Genomic DNA, 22,233 nt, shown 5'->3' with positions numbered 1-22,233 from the left:
ATACAGCCCAGAGCTGCCCCATCCTGAGCAGGCCTGGCTGAAGCACCCAGGAGAGACACAAAGACTGGATGGAGAAATATATGAAGGTGAGACGTTCACCATCACGCACAGGCTTCCAGAGCTGCTGCTACTAACCTCCTGCCGCCATCTCCTGCCTGCACACGGAGTAACCCCTGGGATGGGGCTCACGGGACAAGGTGAGGAAAGCCTTCCCCCCAGTTCATACTCAATGAAAGAAAGCAGAGGGAAGCCAGGAACCAGAGTCAGAAAGCACAAGCCAAGCGCACAGGCTGGGCTGCGCAGTGCCACACGTGGGCTGCCGGGCTCTATTTTAAATGCTTTGTGGCAAATATATGCAGGATGAAATCCAAGCTGGGGGAAGGGGAGGGTGCTGGGCAGCGGAGGTGTTCAAAATTAGGAGCTGAGCTCAGGCGAGGATGGCTCCGGGGAGCAGATGGGGAAAAAGCCAGAGCTGGGGCCTGCGCGAGCTGTGCAGCTGCAACACCAACCCCAGCCGTGCACTCCAGGGATGAACAGCCCCATGGCGGGGGGGAGGGGGGCAAGGGGGCCAAGTGCCCCTCTGCCCTCCCGGTGAGGTGGGGAAAGCAGGAGAGCCACAACAGCTAGGGAAGGATGGTGAGGACACCCAGGGCAGCTGCAAGCCAAGCTGAGGAGCCCGCTTCTTCAGCGGCATGGAGACCTCTGGTTCCCCTCAGCACAGCTCCTGGCACATGGGTCACCCAAAAGATACCTCAGTCCTCAGCGTGTTTACAGGGCAGCCTTCCTAGTGAAGAGGAACTGCATCACCTGCCTTTCACAGGCAGGTAAGGTGAGGGACTCAGGGAGACCTGGCCAAGACGCTGGCAGAACACAGAACTGAGCTCTGCTACCCTCCTCACTCGTGGGCAAGCCTCTGCATCTGCAAAGCTGGCTTGATTCTGCTCTCCGCTTCCGGATCGACCCCGAAAAAGCCGCTGCCATCTCACAGCGCTTCGCAAGATGCACACGAACAACCTCAGCATCCGGGTGCGCAGCAAGGCTCTGATGGGAGTTGGCAGATCTGGGATGGTACCTGCCCTACATTTATGGAGCAGTCAGGTTGACAGAATGAGCGAGTTTTTATATAGATTTTGGTGGCAGCGGTTTTCTTCACCGGCGGCAGGGGAAATGAAGGGAGATGGACAATATTTTCGTTTAAGCTCCTTTCTGCATTCTTGCTGCCAGAGTTGCGCATTATTCATGCGCCCCTTGTAACCAGGCTGGTGGCTCTGGGTTTTGCTCAGAAGGGGCTGTGCGGAATTAAGCAGCCGGTTAAATTATTAACAGTCTGTCGAGGGGTGCCCAGGACACCCGTTCCTGGTCCCCGCTGCCTTTCGGGGGGCTCCAGTGCCCCCCAGAGGCACCGAAACCAACTACAGCCGTCTGACAAACCTGCTGGCTGCTCTGCCCTACTTAGAGCCCGCGGACACGCGGTGCTTCTGGCCTGGAAACCACTGGGCTGGGAAGCCTCGCTGGGCTGGGAAGCCTCGCTGGACGGGTCCTCCTGCTCCAGGTCTCACGCACCACGCACCCGAACTGGGCAGGCACCAAGGGCGCTGCAAGTGTTTTACCCCACCAGCCTGTTTGGGGCAGCAAGAACAGGCGCAGGCAGGAAGAGGAAAGGGAGAAAAGCCTGTCAGGCAGGGCAGAAGCCACAGGGGCACTTGTATTCAGCTGAAGGCACCTTCTTTTCAGGGCTAGACTGGTCGGAAAGCTGCCACACAGGCCTCTGTGTTCAATGCCACATCTGTACCTGCAAAACAGCATCCAAGTGTCTGAAGTCTGTCACGGGCCACTCTCCAGCTGTGTCATGACAAATACCCAAAGAGGTGGAAGATGCAAAGGCACGGGCTTAGCTTTTGCTGGGCTCTCTCCACCCGCAGCAGACACCATCCCCATCAGCTCCAACACACTCGCTGTCAGACACATCCTGCTCCTGCACTTGCCCTCAGCTTCCTTCCTAATCCCTCTACTTTCCTTCCCACAGCCTTGACATCTGTTTTCAGGCAGCTAAATACCACTCACAACAGCTGCTGCCCCCACAACAAAAGGCTCCAGTCAAAATTTCATGTGGCAGAATGCAACAAATGCAGACTGCAAGGGCGCACAAGCAGCCAGTGCTCAGGCCATCCCCAGCTCCCTCCTGCTCATGGCTTCCTGGGGCGGGAGGGCGCAAGTCTCTCCTCTCCTTTCTGTTTAGGTTAAAGTTGGGCTGGAAACACGGGTCAGCACCATGACCGTGCAGCCTGGCTGCAGAGACCTGCCAGCTCTAACAGGGCTTTTTTTGGCTCGTTAGTTTTGTGCTGGGAGACGTGTCAGACTGACAGCACCAGGGACAATCTTTCTTTCACAGGACAGCTCCAGCACAGGCAGCAGAACATGGCTTTTCAGGTGATTTCATTTTTGGCTTCTGGCTTATTTTTATCCTGTGGGATGTGTGCCAGACTGATTGAGTTAAGTACAAGTCCTCCTCCTCCCCGCTGGATCAAGTTACTTGGCGGGTACTTTGCCAGTCGCAGCTGGTACCCCTCCCTAGCCCCCAGATGGCTGCCACGCTCAGGCCTTCTCTACCACTGCCTTGAGCCGAGGCTGCAGACTCTGTCCATGCCACAGTCCTGCCACTTATCGTTCCTCTGTGCCCAAGATTTTGGTCCTCAGACCATCCCTTCCACATGCCAGGGGCTGACAGCCAGAGGTCTGGGTCCAAACCCTCTCTGCCTCTCAGGGGCATCAGCCATCCCGGTCCTTCCAGGACCTGGGGCTCTCCCAAAAGCCTGCTTCCCTCCGGCAGCTTGCTCTCACTGCTGATGTGTTTAAAACTGGCCCAGAGGACCAGGATCACTGGCCCAAGCTTTCCTCCTCCCCAGGCGCCAGTAGGACAGCGGGGATGGACTGCAGTGAAACCCCACGTACGGCATGGAAATCAGCAGGGAGCAGATGGGGGGTGGTGCAGCGATTGCACAGGGTTCTGACCACGAGAGACAGCAGGGAAGGAAGGAGACAGCGGTCTGCCATGGCCTGCTCACAGCATCACTCCTGCGGGAGAGGCAAAGCACTGACTCAGGCAGCAAGGCAACAAAAGAGCTTGAAACAAAATGCGTGTGAGGCCCTGAGCAGGGGCCAGGCAGCTTTGCCTCAGCTCAGGGATCAAGGTGACACTCAGAGAAGGATGAGTGAACCCGGCACAGGACCCTGCGCTCAGGTCAGTGGTTCATAAAGGCCATGCCAGCCTGCTGGAGCTCACCTCCCACTGCTCAGCAGAACCGAGCTGGAAGAGTCACAGATACCCTGCAAGCACTTTGAAACAAGGACATTTTTGTAAAAACCAAGGCTGCTTAGCCCTGCTTGAAAATGACCGAGTCTGGCAAAAGAACACAGCTAAAGAGAAAACTCTACAGCACTTGACTGATCTTCAGTCGGCCCCACTCTGAACAAAGGGTTGGGCCACAGACCTCCAGGTCTCTGAACGCATTTTTTTGCTGCGTGTATTTGATGCCACAACTGGCCTCAGCGCCCACCATGCAGCCGGGCCTGCCTGCACCAACTCACAGGTATTCCAGGTATCTGTGCCAGCTCCTAGCCAGCTGCCAGGATGCCTCACAGCACACCAGAGCAGTCAGACACCGAATTTCCATGAGAAAAGGGTTACCAGAAGGTACCAGGGTTTCCCAGAGCTGTGACAGACAGGATCACCAGCCCAGCTGCCCTATGGCGAAGGCCAGAAAAGGGACGCTGGGACGCTGCTCACGGTAGCCAGCACAAGGAGAAGCCATGTGGACCAGCCCAGCTCTGCCAGGCTCTGTACAGGGAGGTGCCACCTTCCCTGCTCAGTGGTGGGGGAGACATCAAACCACCCATAGAAGGACAAACCTCTGCCCTGCAATGGGGAATTACACAATGCCTCTGGCCACAGGAACCTACAAGGGAAATCCTCACAGCCGCCCAAAGAGCCAAATGCCTGCAGGGGAGGGCCACCCCACCCCCCACCCACCCCCCAAAAAGGGCTGTACAGAAGGACAGTGAACAACACCTCCATGTTTTTGCCCTCCCCCGCCAGGAGCATGAAGAAAGTAAGAGACCCTTACGTGGGCAGTTCTGCTGGCTGGGGCTCTGCTGCGGCAGCAGCCCCCGGGGGCTCCACTGACACAGGACTGGGGGCTGCGTCCTGGGCTATGGATGATTCCTGTGTCCCCGCAGCTCCCCCGCCATCCAGTGCTGGGACATGCTCTGCTGTTGTCTCTACCTCAACCTCCTGAGCTGCAGGGTACAGTTTCACCCTCTCAGCAGCTGCAGCAGCTTCCTCCTCCTCTTCCTTCTTCCTCAGTTTTGCCTCCAGTTCTCGGCGCCTCTTCTCATCATCCTGCCAGGCCATCCGCTCAAAGACTTTGAATGCCTGAAAGAAAAAACAAATCAAGCAGGTCAGCAAGTTGCCAAGCTCTGCCTGAGAGGCTAGGAGAGAAGGAGAGAAGCATCGCACACTTGGGGCACTTATTCCTCCTGTCCCTCCCTCTCTGGACATCAGCCCACCCCCCACTCCCTACACCAAGTTGTTCAGTCATCAACAAAACCAGCTGGCAACTATTTCAAAAGTCACACGGCCACATTAAACACACCTCAAGGGAAAGCCCCAGCTCCTGGGAGCCCTTTTGAAACAATTTCTTGGGTCATGTTCCGGCAGCTGAGCTCACATCAGGCTTGAAAGAGGGCTGCTTACTCCAGGGAAAAGGAAAGCAATGAGCTCCAACTCCTGGCAGGGAAGGGGGCTCCAAGGGAGCTGTTGTCCCTCCAGCCTCCTCTCACTCTGAGTTCCAGCGCTCACCAAGGGGTCATTTGCAAGCTTGGACCGAACCTCTGACGTGCAAACAGGATGAGCCGCCCCAGGAGAAGCTGGAGGACAGCTTCGTGGGTGCTAGCTGAGCCTGAATGGAGCAAAGCGATCTTGTGGGGCTTTGAGCCAGAACTGACTGATTCAGGCCAAAAACATGCACTGGCTCAGAGAAAAGCCATCTCTCCTCAATCCCAGAGGTGGGGCAGGGAAGAAGGTGGCTGCCCAAGCCAGCAGCAGCAGGAGAAGATGTAATCCCACCCTGCAGTTTGTTTCTAGCCCTGCCTGTCTAGCACAGGTTGAGTTAAACCTGCAGCTGTAGGATGCAGCTGAGGGAGGCACGGCGATCCGGACCCATGTGTGCTCCTTGGAAGAGCTGAAGCTCCTCTCACCCAAGCACCAGGCCATTTGTCACTGTAAACACACTCTGGAAAGCGAGCAAGTGTCAAACACAGCCCTCCTTTTGCTTCCCAGGAATATTCGGGAGTCAGCTTCAGTGCTTCCAGCAGGAGACTGACACTAGGCTGTGCACCCAGCCCACAGCACCACTTAATTCCAGTCTTCCTCTGGGTACAGGAGGTGCAAGACAAAGGGACACAGTGCTGGGAGGGCTCCTGCCGGTGCAGCTGCAGTGGGACAGGAGCAGCTTTATCTCAGTGCTTGCTCACACCCCTCACCCCAGGCTTCTTCCCCACACAGAGACCAGCACATGGGATGACACGGGAAAGGCAAGTGCCGGCCATCACCCCCGCTCCATTTGCCTCTTTCTTTGCAATCACTTTTACTCCATATGAAGCCACAGTGCCCATCCCTGGCTCCTTCTCCCCAGTGAAAGCCTGAGCTCAAGCCAGCCCCACGTGGATCATGCTGAACAGTGCCTCAAAACAGTGTCCGTCCCATGGGCTGCAGCCAAGACGGGAGGAGGAACAACTCTGTTCTGAACTGCCCCCACCCTCCAGGTCCCTGTGGCTGCAGCTGCAAGGTTGCCCTCGCCAACACCTTTCCAGGGAACAAATGCTGCGGCCGCAGCACTCTGCCTCCCTCCTTGTGCTTGGGCCCAAAATAGTTCCCAGGGAGGACATGAGAAATGTTTCCCACGATCACTGCCCCACTGTTGAGCGGTTTGGGCTCCACACTCTCCCCTCTGCAGCCTGAGACTCCTCTGGGCTCCCCACTCATCTGCGGAGCCCAGTGTGCTCCCATGGCAGGGACTAACCTGGGGACATGGAGGCCAGGGGGTGACGAGGACCCCCTCGTGCCACAGACCACCACAAGGAGAGGGGCAGGAATCTCCCACCAGCCTGCCTGCATCATTCCCGGGGCCTGATGCACCTGGGAAGGAAAACACCTGGTCCGAGCAGATGAACACCCCAAATCCAGCATCACACCTAGTTTTACTAACGCATTTCCTCTCTGTCAATAAATATTAAGAACAGCCCAGAAAAGCCCTGAGTCAGAGACCTCCAGCGCTGCCCCAACACCAAGCCCAGCCCAGCTGGGTGGTGTAAACAGCAAGTCAGAGTTTTTACCACCTCTCACCCACAATCAAGGCGAGCCCAGTGCTAGCCACGAGCTCCTGCTGAGCAGAGCCCAATGCAGCTCCCTGCACGACTCCCAGGGCCCCACCACGAGACGAGCCTGGCCCTGTGCTGCCAGCAGTCGGTCTCAGGCTGTGAGAGATCTCTCACACCCCAGCTCTTGCCATAAGTCTCACAGTCCCCGCCTGCTCCCGGGGCTGCTCAGCACCTTACACGAGGGATGCTTCCCATCCACCCACCCACCGCCCTGCCTCACCGGCCACGACACCTTACCCACCTCCTCCACCCCTCCGGGCAGGGTCGGTAACCCGGGGGCTGCTGTGCTGCCCGGTCCCAGCCCCACCTGCCCTGCCTGGCTCTGCACTGCAGCCGTCACAGCGTAGACCCGGCTGTCCCGCGGGCACACACCCGTCCAGCCCCGGGGGACACGGCCCGCGCGGCTCGGAGGGGACAGTACCGGCCACCGGGGCCTCCACCTCCCACCCGACAGGCAGCACGGCCCGGCCTCGTCACCTCCACAGCTTGCCGAGGCCCAGCGGCCCCGGGAGGCCCTCAGGGCCGAGAGAGCGCAGCAGACCCGCGCGGCCCGCCGATACCTGGAGGGTCATGGCCTGCGCCGCGCCGGGCGGGAAGCCCAGGCGGTCCCCGGGCCGCAGGAGGAGGCGGTAGAAGTCGGTTTTGCGGTAGAGGAAGCCGAAGAGGACGCGTAGAAACTCCTCCACGTTCCCGACGTGCTGCAAGATTCCCAGCAGCGCCTGGTCGTACATGTCGGTGAGCGCGGCCGCGGCCTCCATAGCGGCTCCGGGCCCGCTGTCACGGCAACCGCGCCCGGCCGCGCTTCCGGTCCGCCCGCGCCCTACCCCGCGCTTCCGGTCCCGCACTTCCGGTTCGGCCCGCTCGGAACTCGCCCCGCACCGCGACGTTCCGGACGCCCGGGCCCCCGGCCCTCTCTCTGGGGTTCCCCGGGGGCCCCCAGCCCCCTTAAAGCGGCAGTGGGACCCCCAGTGGCACCGGTGGGGCCCCGCATCCTGCTCCAGTACCCGGGGGACACCCAGTAGCCCCCAGGCCCCCCCCACATCACCTCAACGCCCAGAGGATCCCCCGAGCCTGTGGCACCGGTGGGCACTCTGCTGTGCTGCAGTGCCCCGGGGACCCCCAGCCCCCCAGGGTGGCAGTGGGACCCCAGCCCCACTGTGGCACCTAGTGCCCACCCACCCCAGCCCCACTTACACGGCCACTTCTCAGCCGCACCCTGGCTGGTCCTGGCACAGGGTCCCCATAGGGCACAGCACCCTGCCCCCCATGGGGCAATAGCACCCCGCCACTCCATGAGCCCTGGGGGGCCCTGGCAGCAGGTTTGCCTCCACGGCCACCCCCACGGAGGGAACCCCAGCTTCACATCCAGCCTGGTGGCACAGGCTGCCATCCCTCTGGGGGTGCAGGGGTCCTGCCCCCCAGGAGCGTGAGGGTGCCCCGTGGTGGGGGGAAAGCACCCCCTTGTCCCTTCTCCCGAGATCAGGGGTGCGATGGGGTCCCTCGGACCCTCACAGGTGGACAGTCCCCCTGGCTTGAGCCCTGCACCCTGGCACTGTCCCCGGTGTTCCCCTCACCCCACTGTCCCCCATCCCCCACAGCTCTTCCCCCTCTTTGGCCCCACGTCCCCACTTGCCCACATGTTCCCAGCCACCCCCTCCCCATTCCTGTGTCCCCAAGTCCCCTGTCACGGTCTGTTTGGATCTCTCAAATTTATAGGACTACACACACTGTAAATTAAGTTTTAATTTACAAGCTCATTAGGAAAGCGACAATGATGTGAACGAGGGCTCCATCCCCCTGCAGGGGCTGGTCTAACTCCTGCACTCACTGTCTTGTCGCTTACATCACACGCTTCTCACCTGCATGTTCTCGAATCCATAATTTGTGAGTCCTGCTCCTGTGAGGTGGGAGAAGGTGAGGGTGCCCATCCCTCCTCCTCCGCCCCAGCACGGTGTGTCCCCGGCGCAGCTGTGGCCAGGCCCCCTTCCAATGCCCCCCAGGTGAGCTGAGGTGTTCACACCTTCCAGCTTGGCCGGGTGCTCTGCCCTGCTGCCCGGAGACAGCGGGTTCTGCAGAACCTGCCGGCGATGGATGGGGAAGGATGCTGCTGCAGGAGAGTGTCTGGGGGCCCTCAGGGGTCTCTTCAGGGGACCCTCTGGGTGACCCTTCAGGGGGCTCCCCATAAAAGTGTACATCGGTGCCCTCTGAACTCTCTGTGAGACTCTCTGGAGAACTCTCCTGTGAAGTCTCCACAGGGCTCTCCTGAGAGGGCTTCATGGGCCTCTCTGGCAGCCAGGTGGGGAGGACCGCTGCCAGCCCACCCTGGTCCCTCTGGGGCTGCAGCAAGGGAGACATCACTACCTTGCCCCAGGAGGGGTCAGTGTCCCCCAGCATCGCTGTCACTACTCAGTCCTTGGGGCAGTCACCCTCCACCCTGACTCCAAGTCGGGCAGCTGGCTGCGGCAGGGGACATCAGGGATGGTGTCCTCACCATCAGCAGTGTTGAGCCAAGCCAGCATATCACGGATGCTGGTCATGTCCATGGTGAATGGCTGCTGGTCCTGCACCTGTGGGATGTCCCCTGCCAGCTCAGAAAAGCCTCCGCCAGGTTCTGGGCACTGCTGGGCAGGACATGGAGCACAGTGGGGCTCCATGCCCAGTGCTGAGCCGTGGGGTGGCGGGTGGTGGGGCCAGGGTGGGCAGCGATGTGAAGCAAACAGGAGCCCACGGGGTACAGGGGCTTCCCCTGCACCCTGGCCCCATCGGCTGGTGGGGCACCAGTGTCCCTGGCGGCATGGCCAGGGCGGTGAAGCTCACACCAGGCACCTCTGATGCCATCACAGCTGGAGAAGGAACCTCTCTGTTGGGGGGAGCAAGGAGGGGTGATGGGACGAGATATTGGCAGGCAGAGCCAGTGGGGGTGTGACCTGGCAGTCAGGGGCCCCACGAGGAGCAGGAGCTTGCTGCTGTACCTGCTCTGGTGTTGGTCAGTGGGGGTTTGTTGTGGACAAACAGTGTTCTGGGGGGTCCATCCCCACGGCGATCTTTCTGCCAGAACCTGCTTCAGCCACCCTTGCGATGGTTTCATTCTTCATACTGGAACTTCCCACCTCAATGATTTCCCATCCTATTGTCCTCAGTGATGGTTTCCCATCCCAACGATGGTTCCTCAGCCCCATGAGGGTTTCCCACTCCCACGACGGTTTCTCACCCCCACGGTGGTTTCCCAGCCCCACGATGGTTTCCCATCCCAGAGGCTTCCCATCCCAATGTTGATTTCACATCCTGACAAAGGATTCCCACCCCCACGGTGGTTCCTCGGCCCCACGAGCGTTCCCCACTCCCACAATGGTTTCTCCTCTCACGACGGTTTCCTGCCCCAACAATCCCCCTCCCCACACCAGGGGCCTGGGCAGGGCCGGGGCCCGTGCCCGTGAGCAGCCGCGCCGCAGGAAACCGAGCACAGCTGGCCCAGCTGTGCCTGCTGCTGCTGTTGGAGCCTCTGCCGGCTCCTGGCCCACTGCCAGGGCGGGACTTAGAGCCACACTGGGTGTCGCGTCTCCCTGCGCACGCAGAGGTGTCGGGTCCCCAAAGGCCTCAGGAATGGTGGCAGAAACCTGTGCCCAGGTTACCCAGTACCACCGCTGTGTGTGGGCTCTCACTGTCCTTCCCCTTGCCTTTGGATCCTGCTAGCAATGAAGCTCTTGGGCTGCACAGCCCTGACGCCTTTTCATGGGAGATGAGATGGTCTCGACCACAGTGATCGTGGGACGGTTGACTTTGAAATGGTCAGTGTAATGAGAAAAAACAGACAGCAGATTTTCTCCCCTGGAGTTTGAGAGAGCAAGCATTCTGCTGCTCAGGGAGGCACTTGGCAGAGTACCCTGGGAACCTGCTGTTGAGGGCTCAGGAATCAGTGAGTGCCAGTTAGTTTTGAAGAAGCATCTTGGAGAAGCTCAGGAGCAGGCAATTGCCCTGTGTTGGACATCAGGCTAGCGGGGCGGAAGGCTGGCCGGACTGAACAGGGAGATGCTTGCAGAGCTCCAGAGGAAAAAGGAATCACTGGAAGCGAGGTCAGGCTTCACAGGAAGATGCCAGAGCTGAGGCTACCATCTGCCGGGAGGAGACTTAAAAGACCAAAGCTCGGGGAGAGCTGCAACTGGCCAGGGCTGTGTCTGACGGCAAGAAGGGGGTTGGAATTAATGTTCATGGCCAGAGGCCTAACAAAAGCATTGGAGCGCTACTTGCTGATGGTGGTCACCTGAGGAATAGGGATGAGGGAAAAGTGAGGGATTCAATGCTTTGCCTTTGTCTTTCAGAATGCTGTTAGACTGTGGGCTGCCTGATCCTCCAAGACAGAGTAGAATGAGTGCGGGAATAGTGACTTTCCATTTGTTTGGGTGCTGATATTGCCAGAAAGCAGCCGTATCAGCTCGGCATTGATGAGCTGAGGGGGCCTGCTGGTATTCCCCCCAGGGTACTGATGGAGATGGCAGAGGTTAAGGCATTAAAAGAGGAAATTAAAATGTCTGCTGCCTTCAGTAGCCAAGGGATGGAGCCTCAAATTTACTTGGCTGGGAAAAACGTTGGGGCTGAATGTTGTGGAAATGGCTATACCATCGCTAGAGGGCTCCTTTAAGACAGGAGTGACATTGTACTCTCTTCCTTGGGAAGCTCTCCCCATCACGACTGTTCAAAGCTCATTGAGATCCAGCTCCTCCAGCACTTCAGTGCTGCTGACTCCTGTTGGGTCCTCACACTACGAATTCACCTGAAGGCATCTAGGAAAGGCACTCAGCCTGCTCATTCCCCAGTGCATCCTTGGCACTGCACCCTGTGTGCTCAGCACTGCACCCCATGTGCTTGATGCTGCTCCCCGTGTATGTGGCCCTGTGTGGATAACTGGCTAGCTGAAAAAGGTCTCATAAACATAGTCCAGCTGGCTGGACAAAAATGCACATCGCTCTCAGCTTATCTGAAGTAAAGCAAAATACACTGTCCTTGGCTGTTTTTGTTACACAATAACAGGAAGATTCCGGTGGGAAAAGAATGTTGCAGGTGGGAACAGATAACTACAGAAGAAAAACTAGGGGCGGGCTTGGTATTTAGGCAACTAACCAATAATGAGCTTAACTTTTGTAATATGTACGAGCTAACTATAACAAGATATAAAAGGTGACTGTAAGGGACAATAAACAAAGTCTGCTGATCACTCATATTGACTGACTGTGTCTTCCCTCCGTCGCGACAGCCCTGCACCCCCTTTTGTTCAGTGCTGCACCTCGTGCCCACTGCTGCACCCCCTATGCTCAGTGCCACACTTCTCAGCGCTCAGCCTCACATCCCACACCCTCTGTGCTGCACCCCACGCGCTCAGCGATGCACCCCCAGGCTGCCTCTGCCCCTGCAGGGATGCAGATGCACCTCGGTGCTCTCCCAGCTTTGGGGGTGCAGGGGGATGGGATCCAGGAGCCCAGGCCATGTTTTTTGCCAGCTTCATCCAGGGGCTCTTGTCTCAGTTTCCCCCACAGACTCGCCCATCTAGGGCAGATGGGGCCACCCAGGGGTGACAGGGATGGTGTAAGGGTGCGGGCTGATCCCCTACTGCCTCCTCAGGGGGCTGAGAGAGGAAAGGGGACCCCAGGCTCCAGGCACATGCGCCCCCTCACCCCTCAGGCCCACCCTGGGCCACGCTGCAGCTCCGCACACCCAGCACCACATGTAGCTGGGGACACAGGGCCTGCAGGGACACAGGATGGACTCTGGCCCAGTGACACAGGGGCAGTGGGGCAGCAGGGCCAGGGCACCCCGGACGCTTTCCCCCACCGGGTGCCATCCACAGGCCCACGTCACCGGCAGCCCAGCAGTGCAGCAGCTTGTGACGGACCAGCCCCAGCCGGCACTGAGCCAATGAACCATGGACACAACCACCCACCGGCCACCCCAGCTCCCCATGCCAGGCTGACCCACTGCCCTGGGGCTGGAACATCGTGGCTCTGCCCACTGAGCCGCGGTTCCTGCCGGGCAATGGTCACCCCAAAGTGGGAATGGGCACTGGCCCTCCTGGGGGCACGTGTGTGCACTCAGCATGCGTGTGTGTACATGGGGGCTGTGTGTGCACACATGTCCATGGGGGGTGGGTGCACCAGCAGCATGCAGGGGTGCACCCTGGCTGTGCCACCCAGGCAGGGGGGCTGGGGGGACCTATGAATCCGCTGGGACCTCACAAGATCCCGCAGGCCAAGTGCGGCAGTTGGTTCTGGTGGGACTCAGTTTTGGTCCCTGAATGGGGCCTTTGCTGGTGGGGGAAAGCTGGGCTGTGCTCCAGGGCAAGGGGGATGCCCCCATGGCCAGGTGCCCCCCAGGCTGGTGCTGCTCCTGGGTGTTGGCCCACAGCCTGTGTGCGATGCAGATTCAGAGCCCAGAGCAGCACCTGGCTGCACCATGGTGCCGGTCTGGTGGTCTGTGGGTCGGTGCCCCCCCCGAGCCGGTGTGCCACAAGTGCTGTGCCTGGTGCCAAGCCGTGCCAGGGCCACGCTGGGGCTATGCTGGACCGTGCCAGACGGGGGCCAGACCCACATGGACCCAAAGCAGACCATGCTGGAGCCAAGCCCACACCTCTGCCCATCCATGCCAATCCATGCTGGAGCCAAGCCGATCCCAAACCCATATTGGACCCTGCCAGAACTGAGCCCACACCCGTGCCAGGCAGTGCCAGAGCTGAGCCAGCCCCACACCCATGCCGGGCCGGGCCAGAGACCACACCTGTGCCAGGCTGTGCCACACAAGGGCCAAACTGTGCCAGAGCTGAGCCAGGCCAGCGCCAGGCTGCACTGGAGCTGACCCCGTGCCTGTGTCAGACCAGACCATGCCGGTGCCGGTGCCTCTGTCAGGCCGTCCCGTGCCGGTGCCGGTGCTGGTGCCTGGGACTGGCCGTGACGTCCCGTGCCGGTGCTGGGCTCTCCCGCCCCGCTCCGCTAGGGGCGCCACTGAGCGCGCACGTGGTGTCGGGGCGCGCTTCCCGCGCGGGGGCGCGGCGGCGAACGGGGGCGGGGCGGGGGCTCTGCGCTGTGCGGTGCCCAATGGCGGCGCGGCCCCGCCCCGCCCCGGCGACGAGCGGGCCAATGGCGGTCTCGCGCGGCGCCGGCGTCAGGTGGGAGGGGCGGGGCGGAGGTCACGTGTGACGGCGGGAGCCGTTAAAGGGCGGCGGCGGCGGCGGCACCGGGTGGGGGTGGTGCGGTGCGGGCACAGAGCGGGTGCGGACACGGACACGCCCAGGCCTCGGCTCTTCCTGGCAGCTTCCCGGTGAGTGCGGCTTGGCCCGGCCCGGCCCTGCCGGTGAGCGGTGGCCTTGAGCGCTGGTGCTGGGCGGGGGTGGGGCGGGCACATGGCGGCGGGAAGGGCCGTTACCGGGCGCGGGAAGGGCCGTTATCCCGGCGGCCCCGCTGAGCCCCGTCTCTCCCGCAGGATGAAGAGCGGCGCAGGCCATGGCGCGGAATCCGGTCCCCAGTCCCCGCGGCCGCCGGGGCCGTAGGACGGGGGGGCCACCCCACGCCCTATAGCGACTCCACCACCCCCCGCTGTATTTAATTTTATACCTAATTTATTAGTACCTCGCCCAGCTCCCCCCAAACCATGGACCCGACCCCCACGGCGCCACCCCTCCCCATGGAGGACTTCCTCTGGATGCTGGTCCTGGGCTTCATCATCGCTTTTGTACTGGCCTTCTCCGTCGGTGCCAACGATGTGGCCAACTCCTTCGGCACGGCGGTGGGCTCGGGGGTTGTGACCCTCCGGCAAGCCTGCATCCTCGCCAGCATCTTTGAGACGCTGGGCTCCGTCCTCCTGGGAGCCAAAGTCAGTGAGACCATCCGGAAGGGACTGATTGATGTGGAGATGTACAACTCCACACAGCAGCTGCTGATGGCGGGTTCGATCAGTGCCATGTTTGGTGAGGAGGGGGGGGGGGCAAGATGGGGGAGCAGTGTACCCCAGGGTGCCCCGGTGATGGCTTTCTTACCAGGCTTCTCCTCCTGCTCCAGGATCTGCTGTGTGGCAGCTGGTGGCTTCGTTCTTGAGGCTCCCCATTTCAGGTACCCACTGCATTGTTGGAGCAACCATTGGCTTTTCACTGGTGGCCAAAGGGCAAGAAGGTGTCAAGTGGTCCGAGCTGCTAAAGATCGGTAAGCCCGGCTCATGTGATGGCCTCCATGTGCCCCCTGGGCTTCCCCTTCCAGCAGTGGGATGCTGATTGTGCCTCTTCTCTCCTAGTGTTGTCCTGGTTCATCTCGCCCCTCCTTTCAGGCATCATGTCTGCTATCCTCTTCTTCCTTGTCCGGAGGTTCATCCTCCGTAAGGTAAGAGCTGCCCACTCTGCTTTCTGATGGCTTTTGGGGCTCCCAGGTGCTCCCTTGTCTGCCCATTGCACTGGTTGGGTGGCTTCCATGCACCAGGGTTTTTCCAGGCACATCCATCCTTGCGTTGACAGTTGGGTGAGCCCTTCAGGACTCCTTTGGGAAGGGCTGAAGGGGTGGGAAATGAGATGTGGAGCCCAGGAGGTGAGGAGGCAGCACTTCTCCTCCTCCAAAATACGTGGGCCTGGCCTTGGCAGAAGCAGCTGTAATTCCCAGGTAGGGAAGTAGCCCAGAACTGATAAGGTCAGACCTGCTTGTCAGGCTTTTCCTAAGTCCTGGTGCAAGGCAGGACCTCCTCGTGTGTCAGGTTGCAGGTGAAGGTAATGACCAACAGTGATGGCTTTATTTAAAGCAGGAGGGCCACAACTGTCCCTGGTGCTGCGCAGACTGTCCTGTCCTCCCATCTGGGGCCCCAGGTACAGTGAGAGGCACCTGGGCTGAGCGTGTTCCCCAGGTACAGTGAGAGGCACCTGGGCTGAGCGTGTTCCCCAGGTACAGTGAGAGGCACCTGGGCTGGCTCCAGGAAGACGCTCCCACTGTTGGCAGTGTCCGAAAGCCCAGGAAGAGGTATCGGGCACCCAAAGCTGCTTGAAATGGAGGTGGCAGTGTTAAGGCTCATCCTTCTGAGATGATGCTGACTACCGTGGAGCACAGGATGCTGCTAGCACAGAGCAGGGGTACCCAGCCAGCTGTACAGAGGAGCATTTCCATCTGGATGTTTGAGGTTAACTTCAATTATTTTAAATCCTAGATCTAAGTCTTTCTGGTTCAAGAGATGTTCAGATCTTATCGCTGCTGTTCTCTCTACCTGGCAGCCCTTTAAAACAATTTAGCGTCACTGCTGTCAGAGTAACCTTGCGTAACTGGCTTTTCAAAGCTGGGCTGGCCCTGTCATGCTTCATTCTGGTGCTGAATAGTTTGGTTGCTCCGTCCTGCTTGGCATTTGGTAAGGCTTGGTGTGTTTGTACCAATGCTAGACCCTGATTGCTGGGCAGCAGCAGCGGAGATTAAGTCCTCCTGCTGCTCGGGTGAGGGCCTCTCTGTGCAGGTATGTGGTCAAATAAGCTGCTTTGTGAGTAATGGACTCCTATTTTGTCCAAGTCGGCTGGAAAGAGGTAAAGGCTTTGTCTAACGGACTATTTTGTCTGAAAGGGCCTGGGGAATTGAAAGAAAACCTAAATGCAGCCAGAGGCTGGAGAGCCTTAGGAAGGGTTCAGGAGCCGGGCAGCCCCTAGCTGCAGGCAGAGAGGAGATGCTCCACGTTGGAGTGGTGGGACACTTGGCTGTTCCTGTTCTTGGTCCCTGGGGAGCCTCATGGGATCCCTAGTGTTCTGCCACCTTCTCTGTCCCCAGGCTGCTGGGGTGGTCTGACAGTGCCAGCCCCGTGGGTTATTATCCAGAAGCTGTTGGGAGCTTTGGCTTTTGGCAGAGCTTGCAGGAGCGTGGTGTTTGAGCTGCTGTCAGCAGTTGACTGAAGGTGCAGACCCCCTTTTGGGAAGGGGGTGTTGCTTGGTGGCTCCGACAGCTGCACAGCCCTCGAGGTCTGGCTTTCTGCAGCACTGATCCTTGTTTTGCAGGCAGATCCTGTTCCCAACGGTTTGCGAGCTTTGCCAGTCTTCTATGCCTGTACCGTGGGGATCAACCTCTTCTCCATCATGTACACCGGTGCACCTTGTAAGTACATGTCAGAAAAATTGAACCTTAACTTTTAAGTGCTTACAAAACCTCCGTTAAATGCACGATTCGCCCCCTTTTTGCTTTGCAGGGCTGAAATCTCCTAGGAGGTGGCTGGCCTGTGCCAGTTACAGAAGGCTGCAGGCTAGTGTGCGCCGAGTTCTGGGCTAGATAGTTGCCCAGCCAAAGAGAGCTGCTCAAACTAAACCCCTCCAGACCTTTCTCCTTAGACTGCACAGGACTAGCGGATAACTTGGCTTCCTCTTGCCTTCTCTTACCTGTGCTAAAGCTCAGGTACCCGGCTGCAGCTGAAGAGACTCCTCGGGCTGCCACTAGCAAGACTAGGAGCAGGGATGGAGGCTGTGCCTCCCGATTCACTTTGTCCCTCAGAATAAACTCATTATCCCTGGCAAGAAGAGCTGGCACCTGTACCGATAAGAGGAGTTTGTACTTCAGTCTGAAAGGCCAAATGGAAATGCTTGTTTGGCTGTTGTGCAGGGGGACATGTCGCGGGCAGGACTAGGAGAGGGCTTGGCAGGGGAGGGTGGCGTTGCCTGTGGAGCTGGAGGCTCCGTAACCTCCATCTGTCGGGATGACTTGGTGTGAGCCGCTTTTGGTCTGAGCATCGGTTTCCTGTTGTGGAGGAGCTGCCGGAGGTGGGGTGAGAGCAGTCAGCCCTGGCTCTGCAGGGTTTCCTCTGTAAACAGTGGCTGGAAAATGTTCTGGAGGGAAGTCGGCCTCCCTTTCCTTGGCTTCCCAGCCTGGGGGAGAAGGTGAGGCTGCTGCGGTGCTGCTCCAAGATCACTTCATCACTTGGCCACCCCCAAGGTGGATTCATGTCTATCCTGAGCCCTCTGCTGCAGGAGAGCTGGGGGAGCTCTGTGCCGCTTAAATGCAGGGCTTGTAGCCTTCAGGGAGCCAGGCTCGCTGTGAACGAGTAGGCAAACGTGTGGGTAGAGTAGCTGTGACGTTGCTGGTGGTGTGTTAAGAGCAGTCGGGTATCGCCTGCAGCAGGAATAGGGGAGCCGAGTGGTCGGTCACAGCACCTGATAGTCCGGGGGGGGGGGGGGGGGGGGGCTTCAGGGTGCGGCTGCAGCTGGCTCTCTAATGCAAAGCCACTGCATGTGAGAGTGCTTGTAACTGGGTCACGCAACACCTCAAATGCCTTGAAACTTGAGCTTAAGTTCCGAGGGACACAGGAGCAGGAGAACCATCTTCCCCCTGCAGCGGGAGGAGTTACTGGGTCTCTGGTGGGAGCAGCCCAGGTCCTGCATGTCTTCTCCCTGACGGGGAAGTGGTGCTGCTGCTGCAGCAGCCGTGCTGGGTGGTTTGTTGTTTTTTTCTTTGACATTGCAGCAAGAGAGGAGACAAGGGTTGTGAGTTGTCTCCTGTCTCTGCTCAGGGCACGCACCAGTCCCTGATTTGGTTTGGCTGCGGGAGGGAGGGGAAAGTGTCTGCCCATGTGAAAGACCAGCTTTTGGGTGGGGGAGACTGTAACTAGGGGGGAGGGGGGCTTCTGTGCAAGTTAAGCGCTTGGTTTCATTGTGGCCAGTGCTGGCTTTCCAATGGCATTTCTCCCTGGCAGGCACATTAGCTCAGGGATGTTGCAGGTGATGGAGTCCCCGTGCCGGGAAGAGCAAAGTCATACGTGAAGGAGGCTTTTGCCCGGAGGTTTTCAAAGATCCGTTGTTTTATTTCCTAGTGCTGGGCTTTGACAAACTTCCTCTGTGGGGTATCCTCCTAATTTCGGTGGGGAGTGCTGTTGTCTGTGCTCTCGTCGTCTGGTTCTTTGTATGTCCGAGAATGAAGAAGAAAATCGAACGTAAGTAATGCCTCCCTTTTTGCAATCCCTTGGGGAAGGGTGTGCTTGAACTAACCAAGTTGCTTTCCCAGTGGGAGATCTCACTAGCCCCAGGGCTGTTACTAGCAGGGATCCTCGGCTTCAGTTAGAGCTTAAGCTGCTCTGCAAACTCTGAGTCACTGGAGCACATCCCATCGAGCTGGACCTGCATGCACCTACCCCGCAGCAATACCAGCAAGCGGCTCCCCGAGGCCCCAGAATACCCCTTGAAGTAGTTGTTGTGCTGTTGAGTGGTGCCTGGCAGCTGATCCCTCAGCAAGGCAGCCTCTCCTCGGGCTGCGCCGGACAGCAGGCAATATTAAACAGCCTGATTTCACTGCTTAATAGAGAAAGAAGAGAAGGCAGGAGACAACCAGCCTGTTAACCAGCGTAACCTTTAATCCTCTGCATACCTGCTGATCGGTCTTTGGCCTGGCAGATGCAGATCACAAGTTTAAAGCTGTGTAAGCTGATGAAATCCTTTCCCTGTAGCAAAAAAAAAAAAAAAAAAAAAAAATTTAAAGGCATCCAAAAGAGCAGTCCCGAGCTCTGCCTCCTGAAAAGTACAGGCAGCTCTCCTGGAGTCTGTGCGTGGTCTTGCATATAAATTTTGTGTGCAGTCTGGGGCACTTGCAGAACTGGAGATGAGGGGATAACCAGTGTCCTTGTCAGACTGGTGTAATTGGGGTGTGACTAACAGCTTTATGGCTGCCCTTGACAATCTTCCAGCTTCGGCTTAACTCCTGCCTGCCAGCCAGGCTCCCCTGCCTGCTGGAGAGCCCCGCTCTGCTGTGGGGCGGCGCTGGTGCAGGGGGATGTGGGCTCTGCAGAGGCTTGATACCAGGGCGAGGGGCTGGAGGCCACAGCCTGGCCCTCGCAGTGAGCAAACTGGGTGGAAGATGGTCACGTTTGTGACAAGGAAGTGGGTTTTTGTTGTTGTCTGAAGGAGCTGACCTCATCTCATGTTTTCACCTGGAGAAAACATGCTTTTCCTGATAGAGGGGGTGTAGCAGCCTCAGTATGCAGGGCTTGGTGCTGCTGGCTTGGCTCTCCCAGTGGGACAGGAAACCAGGCTGCCCTTGGGAGGTGGGGACCGGCTCCGGTTTGGGTTTGTCACCCACCAGTGGGTGCTGGAGAGGAGCCCAGGCGGGCAAGTCCTCCCAGCGGGCTGGGGCTCGTGGGCTGGTGGAGGAGCTGGGCTCTTCTGGGCACCTTCCCACCAGCCTCAGGGGCTGCAGCTGCCCAGAAGCAGGTCCAGAGCATCCCACGGCTGCCGGGAATGGAGATGGGACAAACATGGCTTGAAGAGGAACCTCTGCTGCATAAAAGCCCCGTAACGGTGCTCACCACACCCGGTGTGGGTGGGTAGGGCCTAAAAATAGGAGATGAGCTGGCCTGGGACTGTTTGGCTGTTGTGCCTGGGACAAGGTGCGACTGCCCAGCAGTTTCCAAAGTTCAGGATGGGGGCGAAGCCGTGAATTTTATTTGGCTGGCATAAATCCGAGTGGTGAGGGGTGTGGGCTGGTTCCTGGTGTCGGGAAGGGGTTTGATGGCAGCTGCCTCCCTTCGTAGGCGAGATCAAATCAAGTCCTTCTGAAAGCCCCTTGATGGAGAAGAACATCAGCCCCAAGGAGGACCACGACGAGCCCCGGGTGCCCCTGGGTGATGCCAAGAGCCCCGTTGCTGATGTGGGGTCAGCTGCACCCCACCGGGCAGTGGTGGAGGAGAGGACAGTCTCCTTCAACCTGGGGGACCTGGAGGAGGCCCCGGAGCAGGAGAGGCTTCCCAGCCTCGACCCGAAGGAAACCAGCACTGACAGCGGTGAGCGGGTGTGGGGGGTGACGTAGGGTGCCAGCGTGGTTTTCCCTCACCCCAGGTACCCCTGGGTGCTAAACCCCCACTGTCTCCCTTGGCAGGAGCCATGCGGCTGCCCAACGGCAACCTCGTCCAGTTCAACCAGGCCGTGGGCCACCAGATGAGCTCCAGTGGGCAGTACCAGTACCACACCGTGCACAAGGACTCTGGCCTCTACAAGGAGCTGCTGCATAAACTGCACCTGGCCAAGATGGGGGACTGCATGGGGGACTCGGGGGACAAGCCCCTGCGGCGCAACAACAGCTACACCTCCTACACCATGGCTATCTGTGGCATGCCCCTGGACTCCCTCCGGGCCAAGGAGGTGGAGGAGATGGAGAAGCTGACCTGGCCCATGGCGGACACCAAGAAGAGAGTCCGCATGGACAGCTACACCAGTTACTGCAATGCAGTGGCAGATGCCCACCCGGCAGCTGATGTGGATCTCAGCGCTGCCCAAGTGGAGACGGGAGTCAGTGACCACAAAGGCAGCAGTAGCTCCCTGGAAGAGTGGCACGACCAGGACAAACCTGAGGTGTCCCTCCTCTTCCAGTTCCTGCAGATCCTCACGGCCTGCTTTGGCTCCTTTGCTCATGGTGGCAATGATGTCAGGTCAGTTGAGTCAGCAGGAGCGGTGGGGCTGCGCACTGGGGCTGGTGCCCATCTTGCCCAAAGCCTCTGGCCTTCTAGACCAGCTCTCCTTTCTCTTCCAGCAATGCCATAGGGCCCCTGGTTGCACTCTACCTGGTCTATCAGACAGGTGAAGTGGCAACTCCCATCTGGCTGCTGCTCTATGGAGGTGCAGGGATTTGCATTGGCTTGTGGGTCTGGGGGAGGAGAGTCATCCAGACAATGGGGAAGGATCTGACTCCCATCACACCATCGAGGTAAGGTCCGCCTTGGGGCGGGGGGAGGCTGCAGGCAGCCCTAGAGCTGCATCCTGCTCCTGGAGCCCCTCTCCGTTCTCTGTTGGGGGTTTCATTGCTTGGGTGGTGGAGCTGGGTTATGTGTGGCCCTGTAACACCTTCCCGCATCCCTCGGGGGCGGGGGGGCTGTGTGTGTATCAGTCTGGGACTGCTGGGGGTCTGGAGAGCCAAGTGAGGAGCTGACCCAGCTCTGCAGGGTCTGCCCGGGGAGAGCAGTCCCAGCTCTGGCGTGGGCTGAGCAGCGCAGGGTGTCTGGTGCCCAGGTTCTCATGCACTTTCTCTCTTTGCAGTGGCTTCAGCATTGAGCTGGCATCTGCCCTGACGGTGGTGATCGCCTCCAATGTTGGCCTCCCTATCAGCACAACCCACTGCAAGGTAGGAGGGGGATGGTACTGGCTCTGTGCAAGCCCTGCTTTCCCCAAATCCTGGTGCTAATAAGGCTGAGCTGTGGAGGAGGTCCCAGATAGGGCTTCCAGCTGGCCTTTGGCTCTGCCACTTGCTTCTCAGTGTGGAGTGGCAGCTGCCCAGGGCTGGGGGAGGCCCCTGGGTGAGGGGGCACTCAGTGAGGTAGTAAAACCTCTTTGGACCCCTGGGCTCTGCTGAGCGGCCATAAGAACCTGGGTGCCTCGGTGCCCTGTCCCCGCTGCTGCCCTGGGGTGGCAGCTCCTCACCCTGCTTGCTCTGCCTGGGGTCTGCTGCGTCCCCAAGGGCTGGAGCGAGACCCCTGGCCCCATGGCTGTGGCTTTCCTTTGGCACCCTGGGGAGGGCTGGGGGGTGGCAGGCAGAGTGCAATGCTGAGCTGTGCCCTGGCTTCTCGGGCAGGTGGGCTCTGTGGTCTCGGTGGGCTGGCTGCGTTCCAGGAAGGCGGTGGACTGGCGCCTCTTCCGCAACATCTTCATGGCCTGGTTTGTCACTGTCCCCATCTCGGGTCTCATCAGTGCTGCCATCATGGCTGTCTTCAAGTATGCGATCCTGAAGGCTCACGCTGCTCCTGCTTCCCTGCTGCCACCCTCCCCTCCAGGAGCGGGGGAGGCTCGTCCCACCGTGGCATGGAGCTCCCTCAGTTCTGCATAGTGTCGTCACTGAA

The 22,233-nt window shown here is 59.3% G+C and overlaps 2 protein-coding genes across 2 annotated transcripts in view; one reads left to right on the top strand and one right to left on the bottom strand.

Annotated features, from left to right (window-relative positions):
• NUDCD3 (NudC domain containing 3) overlaps window positions 1-7,267 on the bottom strand; it is a 32,017-nt gene extending 24,750 nt beyond the window's left edge. The window contains exons 1-2 of the mRNA XM_040618087.1: window positions 6,999-7,267; window positions 4,125-4,432 (exon numbers count right to left, since the gene is read on the bottom strand). Of these exons, the coding sequence (XP_040474021.1) occupies window positions 4,125-4,432; window positions 6,999-7,196 (506 nt within the window). The 5' untranslated portion in view covers window positions 7,197-7,267. The remainder of the gene's footprint in view (window positions 1-4,124; window positions 4,433-6,998) is intronic.
• A 6,343-nt stretch (window positions 7,268-13,610) lies between these two features.
• SLC20A1 (solute carrier family 20 member 1) lies at window positions 13,611-22,233 on the top strand. The gene is made up of 11 exons (XM_040618308.1): window positions 13,611-13,743; window positions 13,906-14,389; window positions 14,481-14,621; window positions 14,710-14,795; window positions 16,430-16,526; window positions 18,229-18,348; window positions 19,939-20,187; window positions 20,283-20,832; window positions 20,934-21,107; window positions 21,437-21,521; window positions 21,969-22,233. Exons 2-11 carry the CDS (start codon window positions 14,074-14,076, stop codon window positions 22,218-22,220), a joined length of 2,070 nt encoding a protein of 689 aa, XP_040474242.1. The 5' UTR covers window positions 13,611-13,743; window positions 13,906-14,073; the 3' UTR covers window positions 22,221-22,233.

Source organism: Falco naumanni, chromosome 19, assembly GCF_017639655.2.
Source record: "Falco naumanni isolate bFalNau1 chromosome 19, bFalNau1.pat, whole genome shotgun sequence".
Lineage (NCBI taxonomy): Eukaryota > Metazoa > Chordata > Aves > Falconiformes > Falconidae > Falco > Falco naumanni.
The sequence above is the reverse complement of the archived record's forward strand: the minus strand, read 5'-3'. Positions and strand labels throughout refer to the sequence as shown.

Bases quoted from the DNA above. Each gene is read 5' to 3' on its own strand.
- SLC20A1 (XM_040618308.1), top strand. From the start codon at position 14,074: ATGGACCCGACCCCCACGGCGCCACCCCTCCCCATGGAGGACTTCCTC. The intron at 14,622-14,709 runs GTAAGCCCGGCT...CTTCTCTCCTAG, and splicing joins GTCCGAGCTGCTAAAGATCG to TGTTGTCCTGGTTCATCTCG. The intron at 20,188-20,282 runs GTGAGCGGGTGT...CTCCCTTGGCAG, and splicing joins GGAAACCAGCACTGACAGCG to GAGCCATGCGGCTGCCCAAC.